Below are 22,849 nucleotides of genomic sequence, written 5' to 3'. Positions count from 1 at the left end.
AGGATGGCCCAATGGGTCACACTGCTTAGGTCTGACCCCCACACTGCAAGTCACTTGCCACAGAAACTCTGAGAAGTAATCTTTTAACATCTCTGAACCTCATTTCTATAAAATGAAGGTAACAGGGTGTCTGGGTAGGTCAGTGGTTGAGCAACTGCCTTTGGCTCAGGTAGTGATCCCGAGGTCCTAGGATAGAGTCCCATATGGGGCTCCCTACGGGGCGGCCTGCTTCTCCCTCTGCCTATGTCTCTGCCTCCCTCTCTGTGCCTCTCATGAATAAAAAAAAGAAAAGAAAAGAAAAGAAAAGAAAAAAGAAAAGAAAAGAAAAGAAAAGAAAAGAAAAGAAAAGAAAAGAAAAGAAAAGAAAAGAAAAGAAAACTACGGTTCCATTTCATGGTCTTAAAAAATATTTAAAACAGATCCTAGGAATATGAAGGTCTTAATATTAATATCTGCACTTTTAACTGTTTTCAAGAGACTGAGGATCCAAGGCTTGTTTTCATGTTGCTGAGGCAGGAATCTGCTAGTGACATCCCCATCTGTGGAAGTATGTTACTCAGCGGGTGAGCGGGTTTAGCTGACCACCCAGCATCTTTTTCTCAATCAGCTTTATTGTTCTCTGCTCACTCATCTTAAACCCAGTGACAGTAGTGAACTGATTAAAAACTTTGCTTCTTTGTGAAAAATGGCTCAAAGAACAAAGCAACACCAGAGTGGTTTCATGAATATGTTAATTCCAAGGACTTTGGTAAAACTTTTGTGTTTTCTCCTTACATATTTTAATTAATCTTAAGATATTTCTAAAATGGCACAGCTGCCACTATGGAAAATAGTTTGGCAGTTTCCTTAAGAAGTTAAACACAGAGTCACCATTCCTAGGTATAGATACCCAAGAGAACCGAAAATGTATGTCCATACACAAAAAAAATCTGTAAATGAATGTTCATAGCAGCATTATTCACAGTGGCCAGAAAGTGGAAAAAATCCAGACGTCTATAGACTGATAAATGTATAAACTAAATGTGGTATGCCCATACAAGGGAATATTAGTTGGCAATAAAGCCAAATAAAGTACTGGTACGGGATCCCTGGGTGGCGCAGCGGTTTAGCGCCTGCCTTTGATCCAGGGCGCGATCCTGGAGACCCAGGATCGAATCCCACGTCGGGCTCCCGGTGCATGGGGCCTGCTTCTCCCTCTGCCTATGTCTCTGCCTCTCTCTCTCTCTCTCACTGTGTGCCTATCATAAAAAAAAGAAAAAGAAAAAAAAAAAAAAGTACTGGTACATGCTCAATGAACATGCTGTCCATAGGTGATACATTATGGATGAACCTTGCACACATGATCTCGAGTGAAAGAAGCCATTCACAAAGACCACATATTATATGATTTCACTTACATGAATGTCAAGAACAGGCAAATATGTAGACCCAAAGAGTTGATCAGTGGTTGCTATGGGATGGCAGGACCAGAAGGGAGAATGGAGAGTGATTGCTAACTGGTACGAGTTTCATTTTGCAGTGATGAAAATGTTCTAAAATCAGTAGTGGTGGGCAGCCCGGGTGGCTCAGCGGTTTAGTGCCGCCTTCAGCCCAGGGTGTGATCCTGGAGACCCGGGATCAAGTCCCATGTCAGGCTCTCTGCAGGGAGCCTGCTTTTCCCTCTACCTGTGTCTCTGCCTCTTTCTCTCTCTGTCTCTCATGAATAAATAAATAAAATCTTAAATAAAATATAAAATCAGTAGTGGTGGTGGTTGCCCAACTCTGTAGAATATATCAAAAGCCAGTGAACTGTACTTTTTAAATGGGTGAATTATATGGTACCTGAATTATATCTCAACAACACTGTTTTTAAAATACCATTACAACCCAAGAAAAACTGTTTCTGTAAACCAGGAGGATTTCCAATGGCCCATTTATTCTAAGGGGCATTTGAGAAACTAAGAAATTCCAGAGTGTGTGTGTGGGGGGGGGGGGGGGGTTGGTGGTAGAAGAGAACATATAGCTTCATCTGCCTAGTAAGGCCATGACCACGAAGCATTTCAGTAATCCTACAAGATGGATTTCATTAAGCCTTCTATAAACACTGCATTGGAAGTGTTTGTGGAGGGAATGAATGGCAGCACCACTCTTCCGAGGTTCCCACTCAGGAGATCTGGAGCTACCTGTCATCCTTCTTACCCATCCTTCTCTTCTCTGTCTCCAATGCTTACGGTCCAGCTCTGCCTCCCTGTTACTGGTCCCCTCCTCTCTCTCCCGTTTCCCTCTCCCCAAACGCAGCGATCTCGAACACAACTGAGTAGATGAACCCTCTCTTAAAAACTGTTCATGAATATGTTAATTCCAAATGTTGTCCATAAAGCTTTTTTTTTTCCTTACATATTTCAACTAATGTCACGCTATTTCTAAAATATGGGGCAGCCGCTATGGAAAAACAATTTGGCAGTTCCTCAAAAAAGTGAAACATGGACTTAGCATATGACCTGGCAATTCCACTCCTAGGTATACACGGTGTTTGGTTTCTATATGACATTTTCCATAATAAAAAGGAAAACGAAAACAAAAATAAAATTTCATTTGCTCGGCTGGTCCTCCAAAATAAAGTTCAAGTTCCTCAGCTGCCTGCCTTTTGCAGCCCCCCGCCCCTTCATAATCTGGCTCCAATCTATCTCACCAGCCTTATCTCCAACATCCTCCACACAATGCAAACACACACGGCTGTACTCCAGCGTCTCATACTCACCCTTTCCAGATCTGTTCGTGTTTGCACGGCTCAGCACCTGTTGCTCCCTTTGCTGGATTACCCTCTCCCCTCTCCTGGCATGTGAGCTAAGATTTCTCTGGCAGGACCCAGCTCCATGCCTGCCCTCAGGCAAACTTCCCCACTCTTCACTTTGCTGCTACAGCCCCTTTACCATTCCACATCAGCAACACTTCGTTGATTTAACTATGCAAGTCTGTTTCCCACTGGCCAGCCTGAGAATTCTTAAAGGTCAAGAATCCCTGGGGGCCCAGCACATAGTAGGTGCTCAAGAAACATCCACGGAAGACCAGACTGATACTTGAAAGACAAGTACAAACTTAGACTTAATTAAATAGGCTCTCTAGAAATTACATTGATTGATACCACAAACTAATTTGGGGTCCAGATATAAAGAAACCATCAATGAGAACAGCTTCCTTCGTGTCAATGTAATTATGTATATTATGTGCTTTGGGGATAGGTAAACAGGAACCAAAGCATACTGCTTATTATGACAAGGCGCTTATACTGATTTGCATTTCTCTGCAAAACTCTCTAAGCATATAATTTTGTTAATTTGTGACAAACCTCAAAAACACACTTACCACCAATATTCTGATTGCAACATATACTTTCAAAGCACACAGAAATGAACAAGTTCCTTTCAAAAGCTTCCAACTGAATCTTGTGTATGTTGTTTGGTTTGGTATGAAATTGGGGAATTTTAATGCAGATTCTAACTTATAAACCTCGGTCTAAAGGAAGGATAGTTCCACAAGGATGTTTGAGAACCTGACCTAGCTTTCTTTTGAACGTTGGCACAGCCAATTAATGAATGACCTTGAGAAAATTATTTAATCTGAGACTCTGTTTCCTCCTCGGTCAAATGAGAATATTTTCTACCTCAAGAGGCTTTTAAAAAGCAAAAACTTTGAAACCTTGGGTTTCTCTTTCTTCTCTCCTGCGATATACATCATTGGCAAAAGCGAGTGCCCATTCAAACTCAAATCAGTCAGCAGGGATCTTTGGTAAGAAGCACTTCTAGAACAAGTGCAGGTTTGAAGAACAGTGGTATCAAGAAACTGCCTCGTCCTTCAAATTTGCCTCATGTATCTCTGGTCTCACCGAACTCTTACCCGACAATCTGGATTAAAAGTTAACTTGTTTGTCTTGTTCCTTTTTAAGTAACAAAGCCAAGAGAAAGAAGAGATTATAGCTCTCTGGAGAACTGGACCTCATGGATGGTACCAGTTTCAAACTGCCAAGTAAACAGCACCAGAAAAGCAAAATGGTATAGAGGCAAGACACTGGTAGTAGGCCCTGCTCTTTCAGGATCATGGGACCATCACCACCCAGTTCAGGCTTCGGGCTCCTCATATCAATTCGAGGGCACAGAGTAACATATGGTGACAAGGGTGACAGCAGCTGCCCCTATCTGTTAAGTGGCCAGCACCACGCACCATACCTGGCATAGCCTCACACCTCCACCACACCCATACTCTCCAGTTTACAAATGAGAAAACAGAGGCCTCAGAGACATTCAGTTACTTGCCTAAGTGCACCTCGCCAATAACAGCAGGCAAGCTCCCCCATCTGTCTGAGTCTAAAGCCTGAGCCCCCCATCCACTCCAACCTCTTGACCTGCCCCACCACAAGAGGCCTATGTTCCTGTGTTAAAATATGACCCTGATATTGTTGATAACATCAACTCCAATCTACTTTATTATTCTAAAGATTCCATGAATCCAGGCAGTGAAGAACTATTCCAAAAGCACTTTCTCTATGCTGTTCGCAGAAAGACTCATTAAACATGCCCCAAGCTGTTTTGCAACGATTTATGTATACCTAGCTCCTCACTGCCCAACATGATCCTTAACACTCATATCTGTGTTGGGGCACCTGGGTGGCTCAATTGGTTAAGTGTCCAACTCTTGATTTAAGCTCAGATCATGATCTCGGGGTTGTGAGGTCGAGCCCCATGTCAGGTTCCACACTCAGTGCAGAGTCTGCTTGAGATATCCTTTCCTTCTCCCTCTGCCCGTCCCCCCACTTCCTGTGCTCCTGCATAGGTGGACGCACTCTCAAATAAATAAATAAATCTTAAAAAAAAAAAAAGACTCCTATTTGTGTCCTATGTTGGGCCCTGTAAAATATATTGTACACATTTGGACTCAATAAAATCGAAATGGGAGCACCTGGGTGGCTCAGTAGTTGAGCATCTGTCTTAGCTTAGGCCCGGATCCCGGGGTCCTAGGACTGAAACCTGCATCCAGCTCCCTGCAGGGAGCCTGCTTCTCCCTCTACCTATGTCTCTGCCTCTCTCTCTCTCTGTGTCTCTCATGAATAAATAAAATCTTTTTAAAATAAGTAAATAAATAATTGAAATTAATAAAATGGAAAGAACTAGAAAAGAGAGAGTCTTAGCTGCATTAATTGCATTGAAAAGTGAGCAGCAAGACAGATTAAGGGTGACAAGAGCTCTGGAAAACTGAATGATTACTGAACACTGGGGACCTGTAGGCAAGTTCCTTAACCTCTCTAGGCTGCAGTTTCCTTGTCTTTGAAAGGAGTCTGGTACCAATACCAACCACATGGTTGGCCTGAATAATCAGTATGGTAATGAGCACAGCTACCCCTCCCTAGCTCAAGAAATGCAGACAGGGCCCTGGAGAATGTGTATTTTGGTCATTTTCAATCCAAACTGTTCTTTTCAGCTAGAGTTTTCCGTGGGCTGTCAAAAGACACAGATAAGAGTTGACCCTAAGTCAGACAATTTGTCCCAAATCCCTCCCGCCTTTCCTAAGGTGGATGTGTCCTTCTCTTAAGATGACATGGCCACGTCCCTTTCAAAGGGGAAGAAGAAAGCAACCACCAAAGACTACCAAGGTTCCTGCTTTGTGACTTTCCCAGATGGGGTCAGAAAACCTGCCACTGCTTTTCTTCCGCTAATGGAAAACATTTGCGTTCCCTCTGCCTGGTTTTTCTTAGGATTCTCTTCACAATTTTTTCCCCTAATATATTTCAGGCAACTTTCCTGCCAAAAAAAAAAACGAGAGGATTTCATAGCACCATCAAGAGTAAGAACACTGGGATGGAAAGGAAAATACTACTATTACTCTGAGTAATAATAGCAACATGATACCTGATAATCATGATAGAATACTTTTTAACTTCCCAGAGCATTTTCAGATTCATGATCAAAGCTGAGCATCACCATACTAGGTCTCTTGCTTCTTTTCTGGATGAGGACACTGAATCCTAAAAAGGTGAAATACTTTTTGCCCAAGTCACACCCAGATCCAAGGGAATCCAAAGCTGGTATTGTTTCCACAATACTTTGCCAGGCTAACTTTGATCTTTTAAAGGCTCTATTCAGAATCTCATTTATTCATTTCACTTTTCACTCAGACACAAATTTTAATACCTCAAAAGAAAATATTTACTGAGTTAACACCTCATTTTTCCAAAGTGATCACTGGGTGGTCAACTTCCACTACACAGAACTCGGTTTAAGACCGAGAAACAAATAAAAATCCCAGCCTCTCAGCAATTAGGAGACACCACCAAGTCCCTTCTCTAAAAATCACCAGAGACCTTCAGGCCTGCACCCAGAGGTAATTTCTCCTTTTGAAAGAATTCTAACAAGCTTCATTATCTTTGCTGAAAGACAGGTGTGCTGGCTGCAAACCGGTGGCGGGGGCGGGGCGGGGGGGGGGGGGGGGTGGAGGCAGGAACAAACCCTAACAATGTGAAAAGTGCCAGAACATTCAGTCCAGGGACAAAAAGCCTCAGGACATAGCCAATTGCCCTTAAGACGCCAGCTGTTAAACAACGTAGCAATTCTCTGATTGGCCTGATGAGAATCACCAGAAGCTTATGAAATCCAGAATCCCAGGCCCTGACCCAAAGCCTGCTGAATTTGAATCTCCTGAGAAGGAGCCTGAGAATCTCTATTTCACTCTAGATGGGTTTCCTAAAATGTTGAAATAGTAGAAATCCCCCAAGTAAGTTATGACTCCTCAAATACTATGTACTGGTTGAACTGACACAGTAGGTAGGGTGTCTCCATAAATAAAACTGCCTATACAGAGCAGAAGTCCTTGACTATGGTCTCATTAGCATCATGATGTGACCACCTGGACTTGCGAGCCCAAACCACACAAGACGACAAAAGTTAAGAATCGAAAATTGACAGGAAATCAAAAAGGGCTAAATGTGGAAAAGTCTCCCACCAGAGACAGCTACACCCCCATGGTATACCTCAAGTATGAGAGGAAGCTGGGGAAGAAGGAGCTAAGCTGGTGGGGGGGGGCCCAAACCCAAAACCCAAAACAAAAAGACCTTAGGCCTTTCGGACGATGAGGAAATAGAAGTTTTCAGCCATTCTGGAAAAGTCAGCATGGCTTACTTATCCTTCTGTACGCCAAGCCATGCAAGGTGCTTGGCTGGACAGTTCACCAGTTACTGAATGATAATCTGTTTCTGCATTCTGTGGTTCACATGGTAGATTAAATTATCAAAACGGAGTTATTAAAAACACATATTTAGTGAATATAACAAAAGAGTAATAAAAAGGGGGAAAGTTACCTGTCGGGCTTGTTTGTTTGTGGTTACAGGTGAACTTTGAACAACACAGATTTGAACCACACAGGTCCACTCACACAGATTTTTTTTTGATAAAATACAGCAGTATTATAAATTATAAATAAAGATTCTCTTCCCTAGGATTTGCCTAAGAATGTTTTCTTTTCTCGAGCTCACTTTACTATAAGATCAGTTTCTAATACATACAACATACAAAATACATGGTAAATTGATGTTTACGTTATCAATAAGGCTTCTTGTCAATGGCAGGCTCTTAGGTTTTTGGGAAGTCAGAAGTCATATGCATTGTTCAATGATCAACTGTACTATACATTTCAAGAGGCAGGTTAAAGGACACATCTGGCCAAAGAAAAATCTAGCTAGTTTCTTGGCATATTGGGTTAACTTTAGTAAGAGCATTTACTTTCCCTCCAGAATGAATACCAATATAAGCTAATTGTCAGCATTAATTCTTTGGTCAAAAAAAAAAAAAAATCTAACAATTCATGATGAATAGTCTAACAGAAGGAATGATGGAATGACTGGGTTTCTACATCACAGGATGTCTACCAGCACAGAATCATAAAGCTGTTAGTGCCAGAAGAGGTCTAAGAAGATGATTGTGTACCTTCCCTCTATTACAATAATAATAATAATAACCCAGGCCCAGAAAAGTCAAGCAAATTTCTTCAAAGTTATGCAGCGACAAAGTGGCACTCCAAGGCCAGAACTCCCGTTTGTAAGCTCATCACTTTTGCGGTGACTCACGGAGGTAATGTACAATGAAGAGCTAAGCAAAGTGCATGCATAAGGGAGACACTCAACAAACGTGTCATTCCTCTCTGCCAGAAATCTGTCACAGAATGCTGGGTGGCAGCTTTACACATTAGATGTGATCCTGCCCAACCAGTCATTTTACCAATGGAATAAAAAAAAAAAAAAAAAAAAACGACTGAGATCCACAGAAAACCACCTTGTCCACAAGCACACCACCAGATGGTGGCATTGGTCAACCTGGACCTGAAGCTTCTGGCTGTAAGAGTCCTGTTCTCTTCACTATACCACACTGCCTCTCTTCCACAGTGAAAAGTAATTTAATAATAACACAAGATGATGTTATGTAGCCCATATACGGAACCAGTTCTAGGATTTTATCCATTTAACTGAAAGTCAGAAAAGGCCAAAAAGGGGACCCCTGGGTGGTTCAGCAGTTTAGCGCCTGCCTTCAGCCCAGGGAGTGGTCCTGGAGTCCCGGGATCGAGCCTGCTTCTCCCTCTGCCTATGGCTCTGCCCCACTCTCTCTCTTTCTCTGTGTGTCTCTCATGAATGAATAAATAAAATCTTTAAAAAAAGAAAGGCCAAGAACATTCTAGAACCACTAAATTACACAGCATGGATGCTGAGCATCCAAATTCTAATTTTTTACCTGCCTGAACTTCTTTCCTTGTTTCATCATATTCCACCCATTGACTGTCTTTCCTGGTTGGGAATGGCACATGAGTCCGGCCTTTCAGACTGATGAAGCACCTGCTTCTTCAAATACCTCCCACCCCTCTTGGTATAAGTTCAGCTCACCTACCTTCTGGTATCAAAAACCAAATGAGGAACAGTTTTTTTGAACACAAGAACCTTCCCTAAAGAGGGCTCAGGGTACACTGTGAAGACCAGTTGGCTCAAGACGTCTGCTTAGTTTTAGGGGCTGCCTTCTCAGCTAGAGTCAAAATGAATGGAAGAATGGAAATCATCCGTCTTCAGCTTACTGGGCAAATGTGACATTCTCCTATTTGAAGGGCAGCTCTATGGTCTTCACTGTATTATTACTGAATATTTATTTCATGGTCTCATCTACCTATGATCCTGAGACATGATATACGAAGATAACCACAAAACCTTCTTAAAGGGCTTCAGGTTATAAATCCGTTGCATTTATTTGCCCACGTCTTGAGAGATTAAAAAGAAAAAAAACCTTTCACATCCAAGACTTTTTCTGATCCCTACAGCAACATAGCGAAGTGGTCATTCTGCTAATCGTTTTGCAGATGAGCTAACTGAACCCAAAGGATGAAGGACCTTGAGCAAAGTCCACACAGGAAAAGCTGGACCTGCCTAAAACTGCTTAGCCCTCCAAGTGCAAGGGTTGGAAGGAGGCACTCAGTAAATATCTGGGATGAGCGACAGGAAAGAGGGAAAGCAGGGACGTAGAAGCTCAGCTCGGGTTTACCAAATCCCTGCATTTTGCTACAGCCACGTACTGCCGGTGTTCTTTCTATGGAACCGCTGGCCGATGGGGTAAAACAGTGCCCTCAAAAATCTGTGCGTTACTTAGTCTCAGAACCAGTTCCAAATCCAAACAACACTGTGGAGCAACAAGACCGTATCACTGACCAGGAGAGTTCAACCACCTTTATCCATTTGCTTTGGCGCAAATGGGTAACTTGGAAATGCAGAGAGGCAGGACCTTCTGCAAACAGCCTCGGGATTTTCTGATAAGAATCTTGAGTTTGAAAGGGAGATGGACTCCAGTCCTGCTCACTGAGAATGAGGCATTGACCCAAATCCCAAATCGACTTCAGGGTGCATCTCAGGGCCTCCCCTCTCTGACACATGGTTTTCTCACCTATGAAATGGAGATAATCTCATCATAAAGATTATAGCAAAGAGAACACACATTTATATTAAGAAGGGGCTAAAAGAGCTTAGAAAGACAGAAGATGCTCCTCCCTTCTTGCCTGGGAACATCCTCTGCTGCTCTCATGTCACCTGGTACACCAGAACCAATGCATGAAAACCAGGAGGCGGTACATACTATGTAATTAAAAGGAAAACAAAATCGGTTTCAAAAGGAATGTCACACAAAGATTCTTAACTGTATTTATAAAAGCAATTAGTTGGCAAAGACAGCTGTTCATCAGGAGGTAAACTCCCTTCGGTGTTCTCGGTCACCAGATTCTTTGGGCATTCAAACAAGAGTGGACTTTTATTTTTTGCTAAGAATTTAACATTCCAAGAAGGTACATGAAACAAGTTCAACTGCCTGCATATTTCCACTCACATAACACTTAATGCAGCACATCAGCTTTTATTTTTTCCAGATACAAGGGAGATGAAGCTTGGTATATATTTCTGTGAGAGAATAAACAGAAAACTATGTTTCTCTTTTTTAATATATTAGTGCCCTGTAATCCAGACCATATGATCAATAAACTGTATAAAAATTAAATCATACTGACAGTGTTAGGCAAAAAGTGAACCAAGAAGAAACAGTTTTTTGAGACTGTTGTATAGGAGATATTAAAATCACATGTCGTGTTATTAATTTTCTTTTGGAAACCAAACAGAGTTCTTCTGCATATATTTCTCAAGTATTTACCTTACAGTTTTTCCTATTAAAGGCAAGTTAGGCATTAAATTAGTGATGTTGTTTTTTTTGGTCTATGCATAGAGGAGACACAGATAATAAGTCACTTGGAAAATGCCTTTGTTGATGTTTTGTTTTGTTTTTTTTAATGGCAAGGATATACCCCTAAAAGAGATAGCTATGACGTGCATCATAATAAAATGTAGGGTCCAGTTACCACCTTTTTGAGGTAAACAGAATCATTTATTCAAACAGACCAACAGTGAGTAAATGTAATAAATAGCTAGGGATAGAATGTCGGCTTTCAGGGGAAACACAGGGAGAGTGGGGGCAGATGACCTGAAGTGTGCAAACATAAACGTTACTTGCACCTTCAATGCACAACAGTGTCCCTGGCTAAACTACAGCTGATAGGTGTGTCCTCCTGCAAATTCCTTCACACTTCTTTTCCCATTAATAAGAATGCACCATCTCTCGGGACTGCCTTCTGAAATCAGAAGAGTGGAAGAGGGGAGGAGAACAATGAAACTGTACAAAGGCTGTCAGGCGTGTTCTAGATTTGCTTTCCTAATCACAAAGTAGGAGGTAGGAGGGTACTCAGCACAGGCCTGGCCGGGAAGAGTTTACCTTACCACCAACAAAACACACCAGTAAACACTGGGAAGCTCCAGACAAGTTTACAGCAAACAGCTTCAATGTGTTTAGTGTTCTCCTTGTACTCCCCCAGGACCAGGGAGGGCCTTTTAAAAATTCAATAGCTTGGCAGCGGACTTTAAATACTAATCTTCCCACTGTGCAGGATAATAAGCCAGCGGCCCACAGGAAGGCAGGCCCCCCAGTGACAATTCCTTTACATAGCATCTTAATGTCCCATTTCTATGGAGAGGTGGGAGGGGGATTTGCCACCTGAACTAGTCACCTCTTCCCTTCCACAGACCACAACTTCACCCACAGCTGTCTCTCTGTACCCAAAGGGGACCATTCCTACCTTTTTAATAATAATTCTAAGCGTCCCATCTTCCTTTGACTCCCAAACTTACTATGGACAGTGCAGCCGAGGGCAGAGGGACCTCAGTGAGGACCTTGCTGCAGAAAGACTCACGAGGTACAAGAGGAGGGTACCCTCGGGCCCCCTACGTCTCGGGTTCGCACAATCTGCACGGACGAATCCATTTCAAAGGGGACTTAGGTCTCCGTGCAGGAGTCTATTTTAAGGGAACTGAATTGGGAACACAGATGTTTCTTCAGTTAGCAGAGTTGGCAAAACAGCTCCTGGACCTAATCCGAGTTCTTAATGCAGGAAGGGGCCTTAGGAGAGCATCTAATTCAAGCCACTCTCTCAACTGATGAGGAAACCGAGGCCCAGGAGGCAAGGAGGTGCACACCCTGCAAGCGGCAGAGTAGCAGGGCTCTAGAGGAGAAGTCCTGGGCGCTTTCCATTACACCATGAATCGCTTAAAAATAATAATAATAATAATTCTACTCTGACTTCAACCTTGGAACTCCCGTAGATTCGTGTCAATAGCTTCCTCCCCGCCCCCGGCAAGCTCATAAATGCTCCTCACGTCCCAGCCCCATTTTTTTTTTTTTTTTTTTTAAGAGCCCACCGGTTCTTCGGACCGGGGCATGCAACTAGGTTGGAAAAAGTTTCTGAGACCGCAGTTAATCGTGCGCCCCAGACACGGCCCTGATCTTGGGCTTCCAGTCGCAGCGCCTCAGTTTCCCAGTCGGTGAAATGGGGCTCCTCATCCATCCCGCAGAGTCGGGCCGAGGGCTGCTAGAAACTACGTCCGAGACGCCGCCTACCACCGGCACACAGTAGGCGCCTAGCGCCCGCATCAGGGCGCACCTTCCAGCCCGCCACCTGCGGGGGGAGCCGGGGAAAGCCCAGCTGCAGCCCGGCCGGGCCGAGGCGGCGGGAGCGGAAGGCTGGGGTGTTTACGCACAGCAGGCAGCGGCCCGGCGCCCCGGGAGGTCCTCGGGGGCAGCGAGCTCCGCGCCGCCCCGGGTCACGGTTCCGCCCCCCGCACCTTCCGCGGGACCTTGCAGCGGGGCCGCGCGCCGGTGGCCCGGGGGCGCCCCCCAGGCCCGGGGAAGGGCGGGCGCCGGGGCTGGAGCTGGGGCTGGAGCTGGGGCTGGGGCTGGGACTGGCGCTGGGGCCGGAGCTGGGGCCGGAGCTGGAGCTGGGGCCGGAGCTGGAGCTGCAGCTGGGGCTGGGACTGGCGCTGGGGCCGGAGCTGGGGCCGGAGCTGGAGCTGGGGCCGGAGCTGGAGCTGCAGCTGGAGCTGGAGCTGGAGCTGGGACTGGCGCTGGGGCCGGAGCTGGGGCTGGAGCTGGGGCTGCAGCTGGAGCTGGAGCTGGGGCTGCAGCTGGAGCTGGAGCTGGAGCTGGGGCTGGGGCTGGGGCTCGGGGTGGGGGGTGGGGGTCGGGGGAGAGCTCACCCATAAAGAGGCAGAAGAGGTCGAGGCAGATGAGCAGCATCCGCTTGCTGCCGCCCTTCCTCGGGTTGTTGTTGAGCGCCGGGCTGCCGCCGTTCTTGCTCTCCGGGGCGATCGCCTTGTCGTACTTGTAGTTCTGCATGGCGCTGGCTGCGGCGCGAGCCTCGGGCCCCGCGAGGACGCCCGGCGGCGGCGGCCACACACCCGCGCGCCCGGCCCGCCTCCCGGCCGCGGCTGCTCGGGCTGCTCGGGGACGCTCCCCGCCGCTCCTCCGCGCTGCGCTCGCGGCCCCCGGGGCGTGCGCGGGGCCGGGGAGCGGGGACTCGCGGGGGGCGCGCGGGGGGCGCGGGGCGCGGGGCGGGCGGCGGGCGAGCGCTCGGCCACCTTCCTCGGCGGCCGCGCACTTAATGAATGGGGAGCTGCTGCGAGCCCGGCCGCGGCGGAGCGCCTGCCCCAGCTCCCAGTTTGTTCTCCTCCCTCTTCCTCCTGCTGCTGCTGCCGCCGCGGCTGCTGTCGTTGTGGTCGCCTGGGTTTGTTTCTGCACTTTTATTGCACGAGGTCCTCTTAAAAAGAGAGAGAGAGAGAGACAGAGGGAAAGAGAGGGACCTCCTTACTTGGCTCCGAGGAGATCCCGAAAGCACAGCCCCTTCCTTAAGCAGCCTAAGACGTAGGATAATTAAGGCCACATTTTTCCCCCACCCCCTTCCAAAAAAAAAAAAAAAAAACCTAAAAGGAAAAGTTACTCTCAAACCAGAGAATCCGGGAGCCCCTAGCGTTCAGAAACACCAAGTTGTCCCAGAAGGAAAACTATGTAAATAAAAAGAAACCTTTTCTTGCTGGCCTTGGGGTCGGACCAAAGTGGAGGCTGGAGAGCGAGCATGCATTTCTCCTCCCTTACAGATCTGGGGCTTTCGAGTATTTATTTCGCTTTGAATCGTATTATCCTGAAAATACCTCGGGAAACGCCCAGCACCAGATTCTGAGGATACGAACTTGAGACACACACTCTGGAGGCAGACCCTGTTGATTTGAATCCTGGCTGTGGCTCTGTGCCTCAGTTTCCCTATATGTAAATGGAGTTACCGGGATATACTCTTTCTCCCAAATACAGTAGTTGTGAAAACTAAGTTAGTTAATCCATGTGAGCATCTAGACCTTGAGACACATACTCTGGAGCCAGACCCTGTAGATTTGAATCCTGGCTGTGGCTCTGTGCCTCAGTTTCCCTATATGTAAATGGAGATACCGGGATATACTCTTTCTCCCAAATATAGTAGTTGTGAAAACTGAGTTCGTTAATCCATGTGAGCATCTAGAACGGTGCCAGGCACATAGAAGTGCTATATATAAGGGTGAACCGTGAACTTTATTCCTGTTTCTGAGGTGAAGGCCTCCCAAGCCCTCAAGCCTCTCTGCTGGTTGAGCTGGCCTTAAGTCTGCATGTACCACTATGGGGGGGTGGGGGGTCGGGCGAAGTCCAGCCCAGCAGGAGGGCTCTCTGGAGGTATCATCTTTAGCTTGGCTTCTGGGACAAACTAATGCTTTGCTTTGGAGGCTGTAGTATTATTTCACGTTATTTTATGTGAGTTCATCTTTCTTCCAGATAGAATGACATATAAATATCCCCAGGACATGGGTCTTCCGCTACATCTTCTATAGTGCTTACCAGAGAACTGGGCAGACAGTTGACGATTAATGGGTATTTATTCCAGGTATCTCTTTTTGTGAATCCAGAAATAGAAATAGTTGTAGCTTTTCGATACATTTACACTGACTCGTTATGGGGTTCAGTAGCCCCCATATCCAGCCACCATCAACCACCTGGCCTTTCTGGGACAGTCCTTTGGCACTTCACACCCCTGCCCTCCTACTCCCTCTGGTTATGATGCACCTCTATCCCGTCTCTAGATGGCAAAATGCTTCTCTTGCTCTAGAGTCCCCTGAAATGTCATCTTCCCTCTGAGCCCTTCCTTGACCCTCAGACAGAATTAACTTCACCTTCAATGCTTTGTTTATAACAGGCTTGTGGCACTGATCACAGTCTGATTTGGTGTTATAGTTAGTAAAACTAGTCAGCTCTATGGATTTTCGGCTCCACGGCCTCTCCTCAGTACCCGGCACAGGGTTTGGTGTCTGCTGAACTAAGTTCAAGTCCAGGCTGTGCAACAAATCCGGCTGGCAAAGAGAGGCAAAATTGCTGTCTTCTGGAATCTCCAAGACAGTTTTGGAGCGGGGAGCATCCGGGTGCCTGTCAAACACAGCATTCTCAATTTTAATAGCAGCAGGTAAAAGCCAGGATAACTAAGAATAAATTCCTTAGATAGCTTTTCAGTGAGAAACACCTCTCGAAATGTTAAAATAGCAGAAACAATGCAATGTGATTATTGACATTTTGAAAGGAATTCAGGGATTCTAGTGTCTTTCTCTTGCCCACCCAACCTTCTTTGTAATTAGTATAATCATCCTTGAAGTTCTAAGTCACCAAACTGTATCTCTGGGACTCCAACCTAAAAGTAAATGCAAATCTTCTGGAAACTGCAGATGCCTCTCCTTTCATTGCTCCCTCCTCCTTGGCACCTGTGTCACCCAGGTGGCTGATTTTAGTCCATTCTATACTACTCTGTTGTATTATTTGAATTTTCGAGTTACTTCCCTTTACATTTCCTGTCTGCTTTTCCTTATCTGTGAAATGACTTTTATTAATTTAAGAATAAACATTTTAAAAGCCAGGCTTTTACTGTAGCTAAATGGTATTACAACTCCTCAATCTTGTTGGTCTCTAAAGTCACTGGGTAACATTGTTAACTTTCACTGGCACTAGATTGAATGCTAGGAACCAAATATTCAGGTCCTTCCGATTGAACTCAGCCACTTACTAAGAAGGCTAAAAGTCTGGTGTTCCAGGAGCAGATAAGAGGGAAAATTAATGGATGTTTAAGTAAGTTTTATATTTCCATTTACAGAGCTCTGTGGGCTATTTTTTTTCATAACAAAAAGATTATAGTGTTAATTGATGCATATAGTTGTATGCAAACAAGTATTATATTTGGATTAATCTTCAAGGGAAGGAAATACTATAGATACTCATTAAAAATGACTTGAACAAGTCATAAGCACAGTGTCAATATCATTCTTTAGGTAATAGAAAGTCAAACCACCTAACCAGACCCATAAACCTGAAAGCCTCTTTGCTTTGCTTTAACCCTAAAATGGAACAAGTAAAATGCAGTGAAGCAGAGTCCAGAGTTTAGAATCGTGTCATTTCAAAGTTTAAGTAATTACAATTCCCAGTAAACACAGGTGACCAAAATTCACACCTGAAAATGGCATCTCGTTCACTACACTAGCCGGTAGAAAAACTGGAACATCAGCAGGGATAAATGACTTTTTAAGATTAACTTATTATGTGTGGCAACAACAGCACATCATTCTTAAACAACTGATACCTCCCGAGAGATTTAAATGGCTTTCGTTTCTAAGATCTCTTGTTACCTCATAATTTTATTTCTCTTTCTCTTTAACCCCTAACATTTAATAATTAATCTTTTTTTTTCTTTTTTTTTTTTTTTTGAAAAGACCTGAATTGGCTCTGGAGATATTTAGGGGAAAGGTAACTGAGTGCCTTTCCGAGTGAGTGTATAGTCCAAAGGTCAAAGCAAGCCATTGAAATTCACTTAAGAAGACAGATAAGTTTTGGCTCTGAAGTACCCCCTTTATCCAGTTTCTTTAAAACCTGTACACTCCACCTCCGGTTTATACTAAATGAAAATTGCTAGCTTGCTTTTGTAAGTGCTGGATGCAATATCAGGAGTGCTGCTACAGGAGTGAGTAGAAGCCTCCACAGTAATGCACCTAAGAAAAGGGCAGGAAGGAGCTGGGAGTTGAGGTCTGAATATCTTGGATCTGCTGTTTAACCTGAGGCAAGCTGAGCAACTTCTCTGAATCTGTTTTCTCAACTTTTACTTTCGGTTTTCATTAAATTTTTATTTAATTTCTATTTCTCTCTGATTTTGAGGACTAGAACATTAAAAATGAAAGAATACATTTTGAAAATATTTGTTACAAAATAGGCAGTGGATGAATATTAGTTGAATGTTAAGATTTTAAGCAAAGACTTTATTTCTACGGTACACCTAATTTAAATGCAAATATTCAAGAAGTGTTGATCGACTACTAACTGTGAATATACCATTTAATTTTATTTATCCTTCCCTAAATCCAATGATACCTTGAGATTCTTTATTCCTATTTCTTTTTTTTTAATGTGCAATTTCCTGAAATTCTGAAGTAAATCAAACATGCTTAGTTTTTTAAGACTACTTAGTTACATATTTTTTTCCTTCAGGATTGTTGGTGAAACCCAAGAAAAGCCTTTTGTTTAAACTAATCTTGTACAAGTAAGGGTGCATTCATTTTAAATGCACTTTCACATCTATTATTTTATCCTTACAACTCACAGAAGTAGGTGGAGTTGCTTTCATTAGCCCATTTTATAGATGAGAAAACTGGGGCAAGCCCATTTAACTGGCTAGAACTGGTTTTCCCCGTTGGTAAAATGGAAATGATTCTAACCTTAGCTCATGCAGTATAAAATAGAGAGAGCCCTTTACAGTTTCTAAACGTATTTAGGTTCACTGATCTCATTCAAGAGGTAAGGCAAAGATGGTTATCTTTGTTTTAGAAATAAAGGTACAAAAAGAAAGAAAGAAAGAAAGAAAGAAAGAAAGAAAGAAAGAAAGGAAGGAAGGAAGGTACTGAGTTCTGGAAGGAAAGGAACTTAGTTTAAGGTTGAAGGTAAGGAGATTTTGGAAGAACCACTGGAATCCCAAGTCTCTTCATTTCTTAACCAAGATTCTTTTCTTTATATCACAAGATCTCCCCCTCAAAGGTGCTTAGACATTTCTGTTTCTTAACGGTGGGTTTACAGAGTACTTTAGGACTGCAGAATTAGCCTCCTGTCTTTATTGAGAAAGCAGAGCAGTTTGATTTTGTTTTGTCTTTTCTTACAGACTCCGAAAGGAACAACATTGTTGTACCACGTGTAGCAGAAACAGAAGATGTGGGCTCATTATTTGTTGAGCAGTTATTTGCTACAAAACCAGAGTTTTAAGAACACAAAACGGTAGTGGTACTGACTGACTGACTGTAAAGCAGCCTGGATTGATGTCAGTATTTTTATCTTTTTACCACCAGTAGTCCTTTCTTTAGCTAGAAATTAGGACAGTTAAGAGCTGACCTCATAATAATTTAAACAATGTTGTTATTTAGAATAATAGAATCTAGAATGGATGAGGCATTTGCAAATAGCGATGTTGCAGGGTTGGTCTCTAGAAACCTTAAAACGATTGTGGCTGATACCTCAAAAGGAGACGGATGCTGCCACCTTGTGTCATTGTCGAAAAATGCTATGATTCCCAACGGGTGAAATTGTCCTCCATGGGGGATGGGGAATGACTGGAAAGGGAATCTCAAACTTTTATATCATACAAGAAATAATAATAGTCAACAATTATTGAGATTTTGCTGACCTAGGTGTTTGTAATTCATGCAGCATAGGTGTTTACTGAGTATCTACTATGTACCAAACACTCTTTTAGGAGCTAGGGGTACAGCCAGGAACAAAGCAGACAAAAATTCCTGTCCTCATTGAGCTTTTTAGGCCTCTGATTATTTTATATGTATGCACCTATTTAATATTCTAAACAACTCTATGAGGAAGGTTTTCCCATTTTATGGGTAGGTTACTAGGCCACAAGAAGATGAAGTAACTCATCTAAGATTACACAGCAACTGGGGAATAGAGCTTGGATTTGAACAAGGGCAGTCTGATACAAGAGCCATCAGGACTTTTATCTTGAATCTATGTGGTGTAAACTTTGCCCTCTGACTAATGTACACAGAGATTAGTGGTTGCCCAAGAGGTACTTTAGCTTGTGTGTCTGGGAGCAAGAGGTAGAAGGTTTTATGTTTGTGTTTATATACACATATGCGCATTTATGCATGTTATTCACTAAATTCATATATGTACATATTCTGTATACAGATGTACTATATGAATATATGTATATTCACTGTATATGAATATTTATTCACTCAATCACTCATCAAATTTTCATGAGCACCTATTCTATACTAGAGTTCATGGAAGGTGCTAGAGATAACCAAACTAAAGCCTATGCTCTGGGCAGCCCAGGTGGCTCAGCGGTTTAGTGCCGCCTTTGGCCCAGGCCGTGATCCTGGAGACCTGGGATTGAGTCCCATGTCGGGCTCCCTGCGTGGAGCCTGCTTCTCCCTCTGCCTGCCTGTATCTCTGCCTCTCTCTCTCTCTGTGTGTGTCTCTCATGAATAAATAAATAAGATCTTAAAAAAAAAAAACCCTATGGTCCCTTTCTTCAAATGACTCATTTTTAGTAGGAGAAAAACATAAACAAATGCTTGCAATATTATCATGGCACTTACCACATTTTACTGCAGAGATTTAGTTGGTTTCTCCAAAAGACAATCATCTCCTTCGTGTCTGGCATGGTACATAATAAGCCTTTAATAGTAGTTGTTGAATGAATGAATAGCTGACAGTTGTAAGCTCCACATTCAGCCATCAAGGAAAGTTTCATGCAACAGATAAGTCATGGCTACATTATTAAGTTGGAAAAGGTATATGATAACTCAAGTACATAGAAACAAAAGTGTTAAACTTCTACTTCGCCCCATACATGAAACTTTATCCTAGATGAATCATTGACATAAAAGTGAATGACAAAACACAGCTTTTAGGATAAAGCAAAGGAGAACATATTCAGGAACTTGGAATAAGCAAAGATTTCTCATATAGGAATAAAAAGCATTAATGACAAAAGAAGAGATATAAATTGAAGCTCATGAAAATTCAGAACTTATATGTATAAAGTACATCTGACATTACCACACAATGGTCAGCATACTAAATTTATCCTGCTGCATAGCTTTGTATAGCCGGGGAGCTCAAAATGGTTTCTACATTTTTGCAGGGGTGAAAAAAGTCAAAAGAACAATATGCAATGATATGGGAAATGTACATGAAATTCAACATTTCAGTGTCCATAAATAAAGTTTTATTGGAATACAACCATGCTTATTCATTTAAAGTATGGCTGTCTACAGCTGCTTTTGTGTTACATTAGCAGAGTTGAGTAGTAGCAACAGAGATCACAAAGGCCTGCAAAGTCTAAAATAATTGCCATCTGGCCCTTTATAGAAAAAGTTTGCTGATGGCTAAAATACACAAATGAGAAAATGAAAAGGCAATTAGGGTGGATTGGGAAAAGACATATATTTACAAAGAGGATTTATATCCGGGATATATAAAGGACTACAAATCAACTGGAAAAATACAGAAGCCCCAATTTTTTTTTAAAAGTTGGTTGGAGAGGAGAAGGGGTGCCTGGGTGGTTCAGCCGGTTAAGCATTCGACTTAACCGAGCAATCTTAGCTTGGTTCTTGATCTCAGAGTCATGAGTTCAATCCCCATGTTGGGCTCCATGCTGGACATGGAGCCTACTTAAAAAAAAAAAAAAGTTGAAAGGAGGAAGAAAAAGCCTTCAGTAAGCACTCCATAAGAGGATATACAAGTGCCCAATAAGCAAACACAAAATACTCACTGTCATTAGTCATTAAGGAAATGCAAATTAAGACCCAATTAAATGTCACTATCTATTTATCAGAATACTACAATGAAAAATCCTGACACTGTCAAGTGTTGGTGAGGATGAGAACTAGCTGGAGTGAAAATTGGTATAACTACTTTGGAAAAGCCTTTGGCAGTATGTGCTAACACTAAACATATGCCTATCCTATGGCCCAGTAATGACACACCTAGGGATGTGCCCAACAAAGGCAAGGGCATAGGTCCACCAAACACTTGTGTGAGATGATTCCTAGCAGCTTTATTCATGGTAGCTCACAAATGGAAGTAACACAAGCAACCATCCAAAATAGAATGACTAAATTATGTATTACACAGTGGGATACTATGCAGTGTTGAAAAGGAATGAACCGCCTCTACGCTGAGGAGCATGGAATCTCTCAAACATAATGTTTTAAAAAAAGGAACTGATACGAGAATGCATACCATATTGCTTTATAAGAGTATGAAAACAGGCACCTATTCTATGGTGCTACAACTCAGAATAGTGGTCACCTTTGGGGAGAGGTTATTGACTAGGCAGAGGTATGTGAAAGCTTTCTGGGTACTTGATTTGGGTGGTGCTTACATGAGCATAAACATATATAAAATTTGATAGTACAAAATCAATATATGGACATAAAAGTTTTATACTTCCCTGCTTGTATGTTATGCCACAGTAGAGACTTAAACTATAAAAAGATAGCCAAAGTAGGAGTGAAATGTAACTAAGGAAGGGAACTGCTCTGTATGGTTTGGAGGGAAAGAGGGAGAAATGGAAGAATTTCTTCAATTTTCCTGATTGTTATCATTAATTAAATTTATCTATTTGATGTTTGGCCAACAGGCAGTTTTAATAACTATTCTGAAAATTTAACTTACGTAGGTTTCCCAGCTCCAAAACAGTTGCCAGTGCCACCTTGCCTTTGGACCACATGAATGGCTATGGCCATATGAACATCTCACCCTCAGATCGTTCTTAGTCATCTTCTGCACTTAGGCCTGCATAGGCACTGCCTTCCCAGAACATGCATCTACAAGACAACCTTTTAACCTGGAAAAAAAAAAAAAAAGATGGAGAATGTGAGGGAGCCCATAATGAAGGCAAAGTAGAACTAAGACATCTTTACTGAGTATAGTGGACTGGAATGGTCACCTATAAAAAGATATGTTGATATCCTAATTTTTAAAAAGATTTTATTTATTTATTCATGAGAGACACAGAGAGAAGCAGAGACATAGGCAGAGGGAGAAGCAGGTTCCATGCATGGACCCCAATGTGGGACTGCATCCCAGGACCCCAGGATCACGACCTGAGCCAAAGGGAGACGTTCAACCACTGAGCCTCCCTGTTTATGTCCTAATTGTCAGAACTTGTGAATGTGATCTTATTTGGAAGAAGGGTCTCTGCAGATGTAATTAAGGATCTTGAGATGAAATCATTCTGAATTATGCAGGTGGGACCTGAATCCAATGACAAGTGTCCTTCTCAGACACAGAAGAGAAGACATGGGTGACATGCAAGAAAAGACCCTGTGATGGTGGAGGCAGAGATGACAGTGAGGCAGACAAAAAACACTGGGGCAGCCACCAGAAGCTGGAAGAGTCCAAGAAGGGATTCTCTCCAAAAGCCCTCACAGGGAGTGCAGTCATGCTGGATTTTGGATTTCTGGCCTCCAGAACTGTGAGAGAACACATTTTTGTTGTATTATGCCACCCAGTTTTTAGTAATCTGTTGAAGTAGCCCTTACAAATGCATACACTGTTGTTTATGTACCCATTTGGTGACATTTGGGTTGCTTCTATTTCTTAGTTATTACAAATGAGGCTGCTAAAAACATTTGAAGGGATTTTAGCCTTTACAAGAAGTAAAATGAAAGAAACTCACTTTTAGAGCTGGGACCAGAGGAGTGGCGACCTGACTTAAGTTTTAAAAGAATCATCATGGCTGTTTTGAGACTAGACTGGGTGTGGACAAAGGTAGAAGCAGAGTCTGGTTTGGAGACCATTGCAAGTATTCTGAGAGGGGGACAGTGTGGACTGATTTAAGGTGGTAATGGTGGAGTGGA

The 22,849-nt window shown here is 43.1% G+C and overlaps 1 protein-coding gene across 2 annotated transcripts in view; it reads right to left on the bottom strand.

Annotated features, from left to right (window-relative positions):
- PLPP3 (phospholipid phosphatase 3) overlaps nt 1-13,765 on the bottom strand; it is an 83,190-nt gene extending 69,425 nt beyond the window's left edge. The window contains exon 1 of one of the 2 annotated variants that reach the window (XM_041770048.1): nt 13,124-13,765. In XM_041770048.1, the coding sequence (XP_041625982.1) occupies nt 13,124-13,262 (139 nt within the window). In that variant the 5' untranslated portion in view covers nt 13,263-13,765. The remainder of the gene's footprint in view (nt 1-13,123) is intronic. The other variant, XM_041770047.1, reaches the window with a different exon arrangement.
- Nucleotides 13,766-22,849: the final 9,084 nt, after the last annotated feature.

Source organism: Vulpes lagopus, chromosome 10 (assembly GCF_018345385.1).
Source record: "Vulpes lagopus strain Blue_001 chromosome 10, ASM1834538v1, whole genome shotgun sequence".
Taxonomy (NCBI): Eukaryota; Metazoa; Chordata; class Mammalia; order Carnivora; family Canidae; genus Vulpes; species Vulpes lagopus.
Note: the sequence above shows the minus strand (reverse complement) of the source record. Positions and strands in the feature narration are given on the sequence as shown.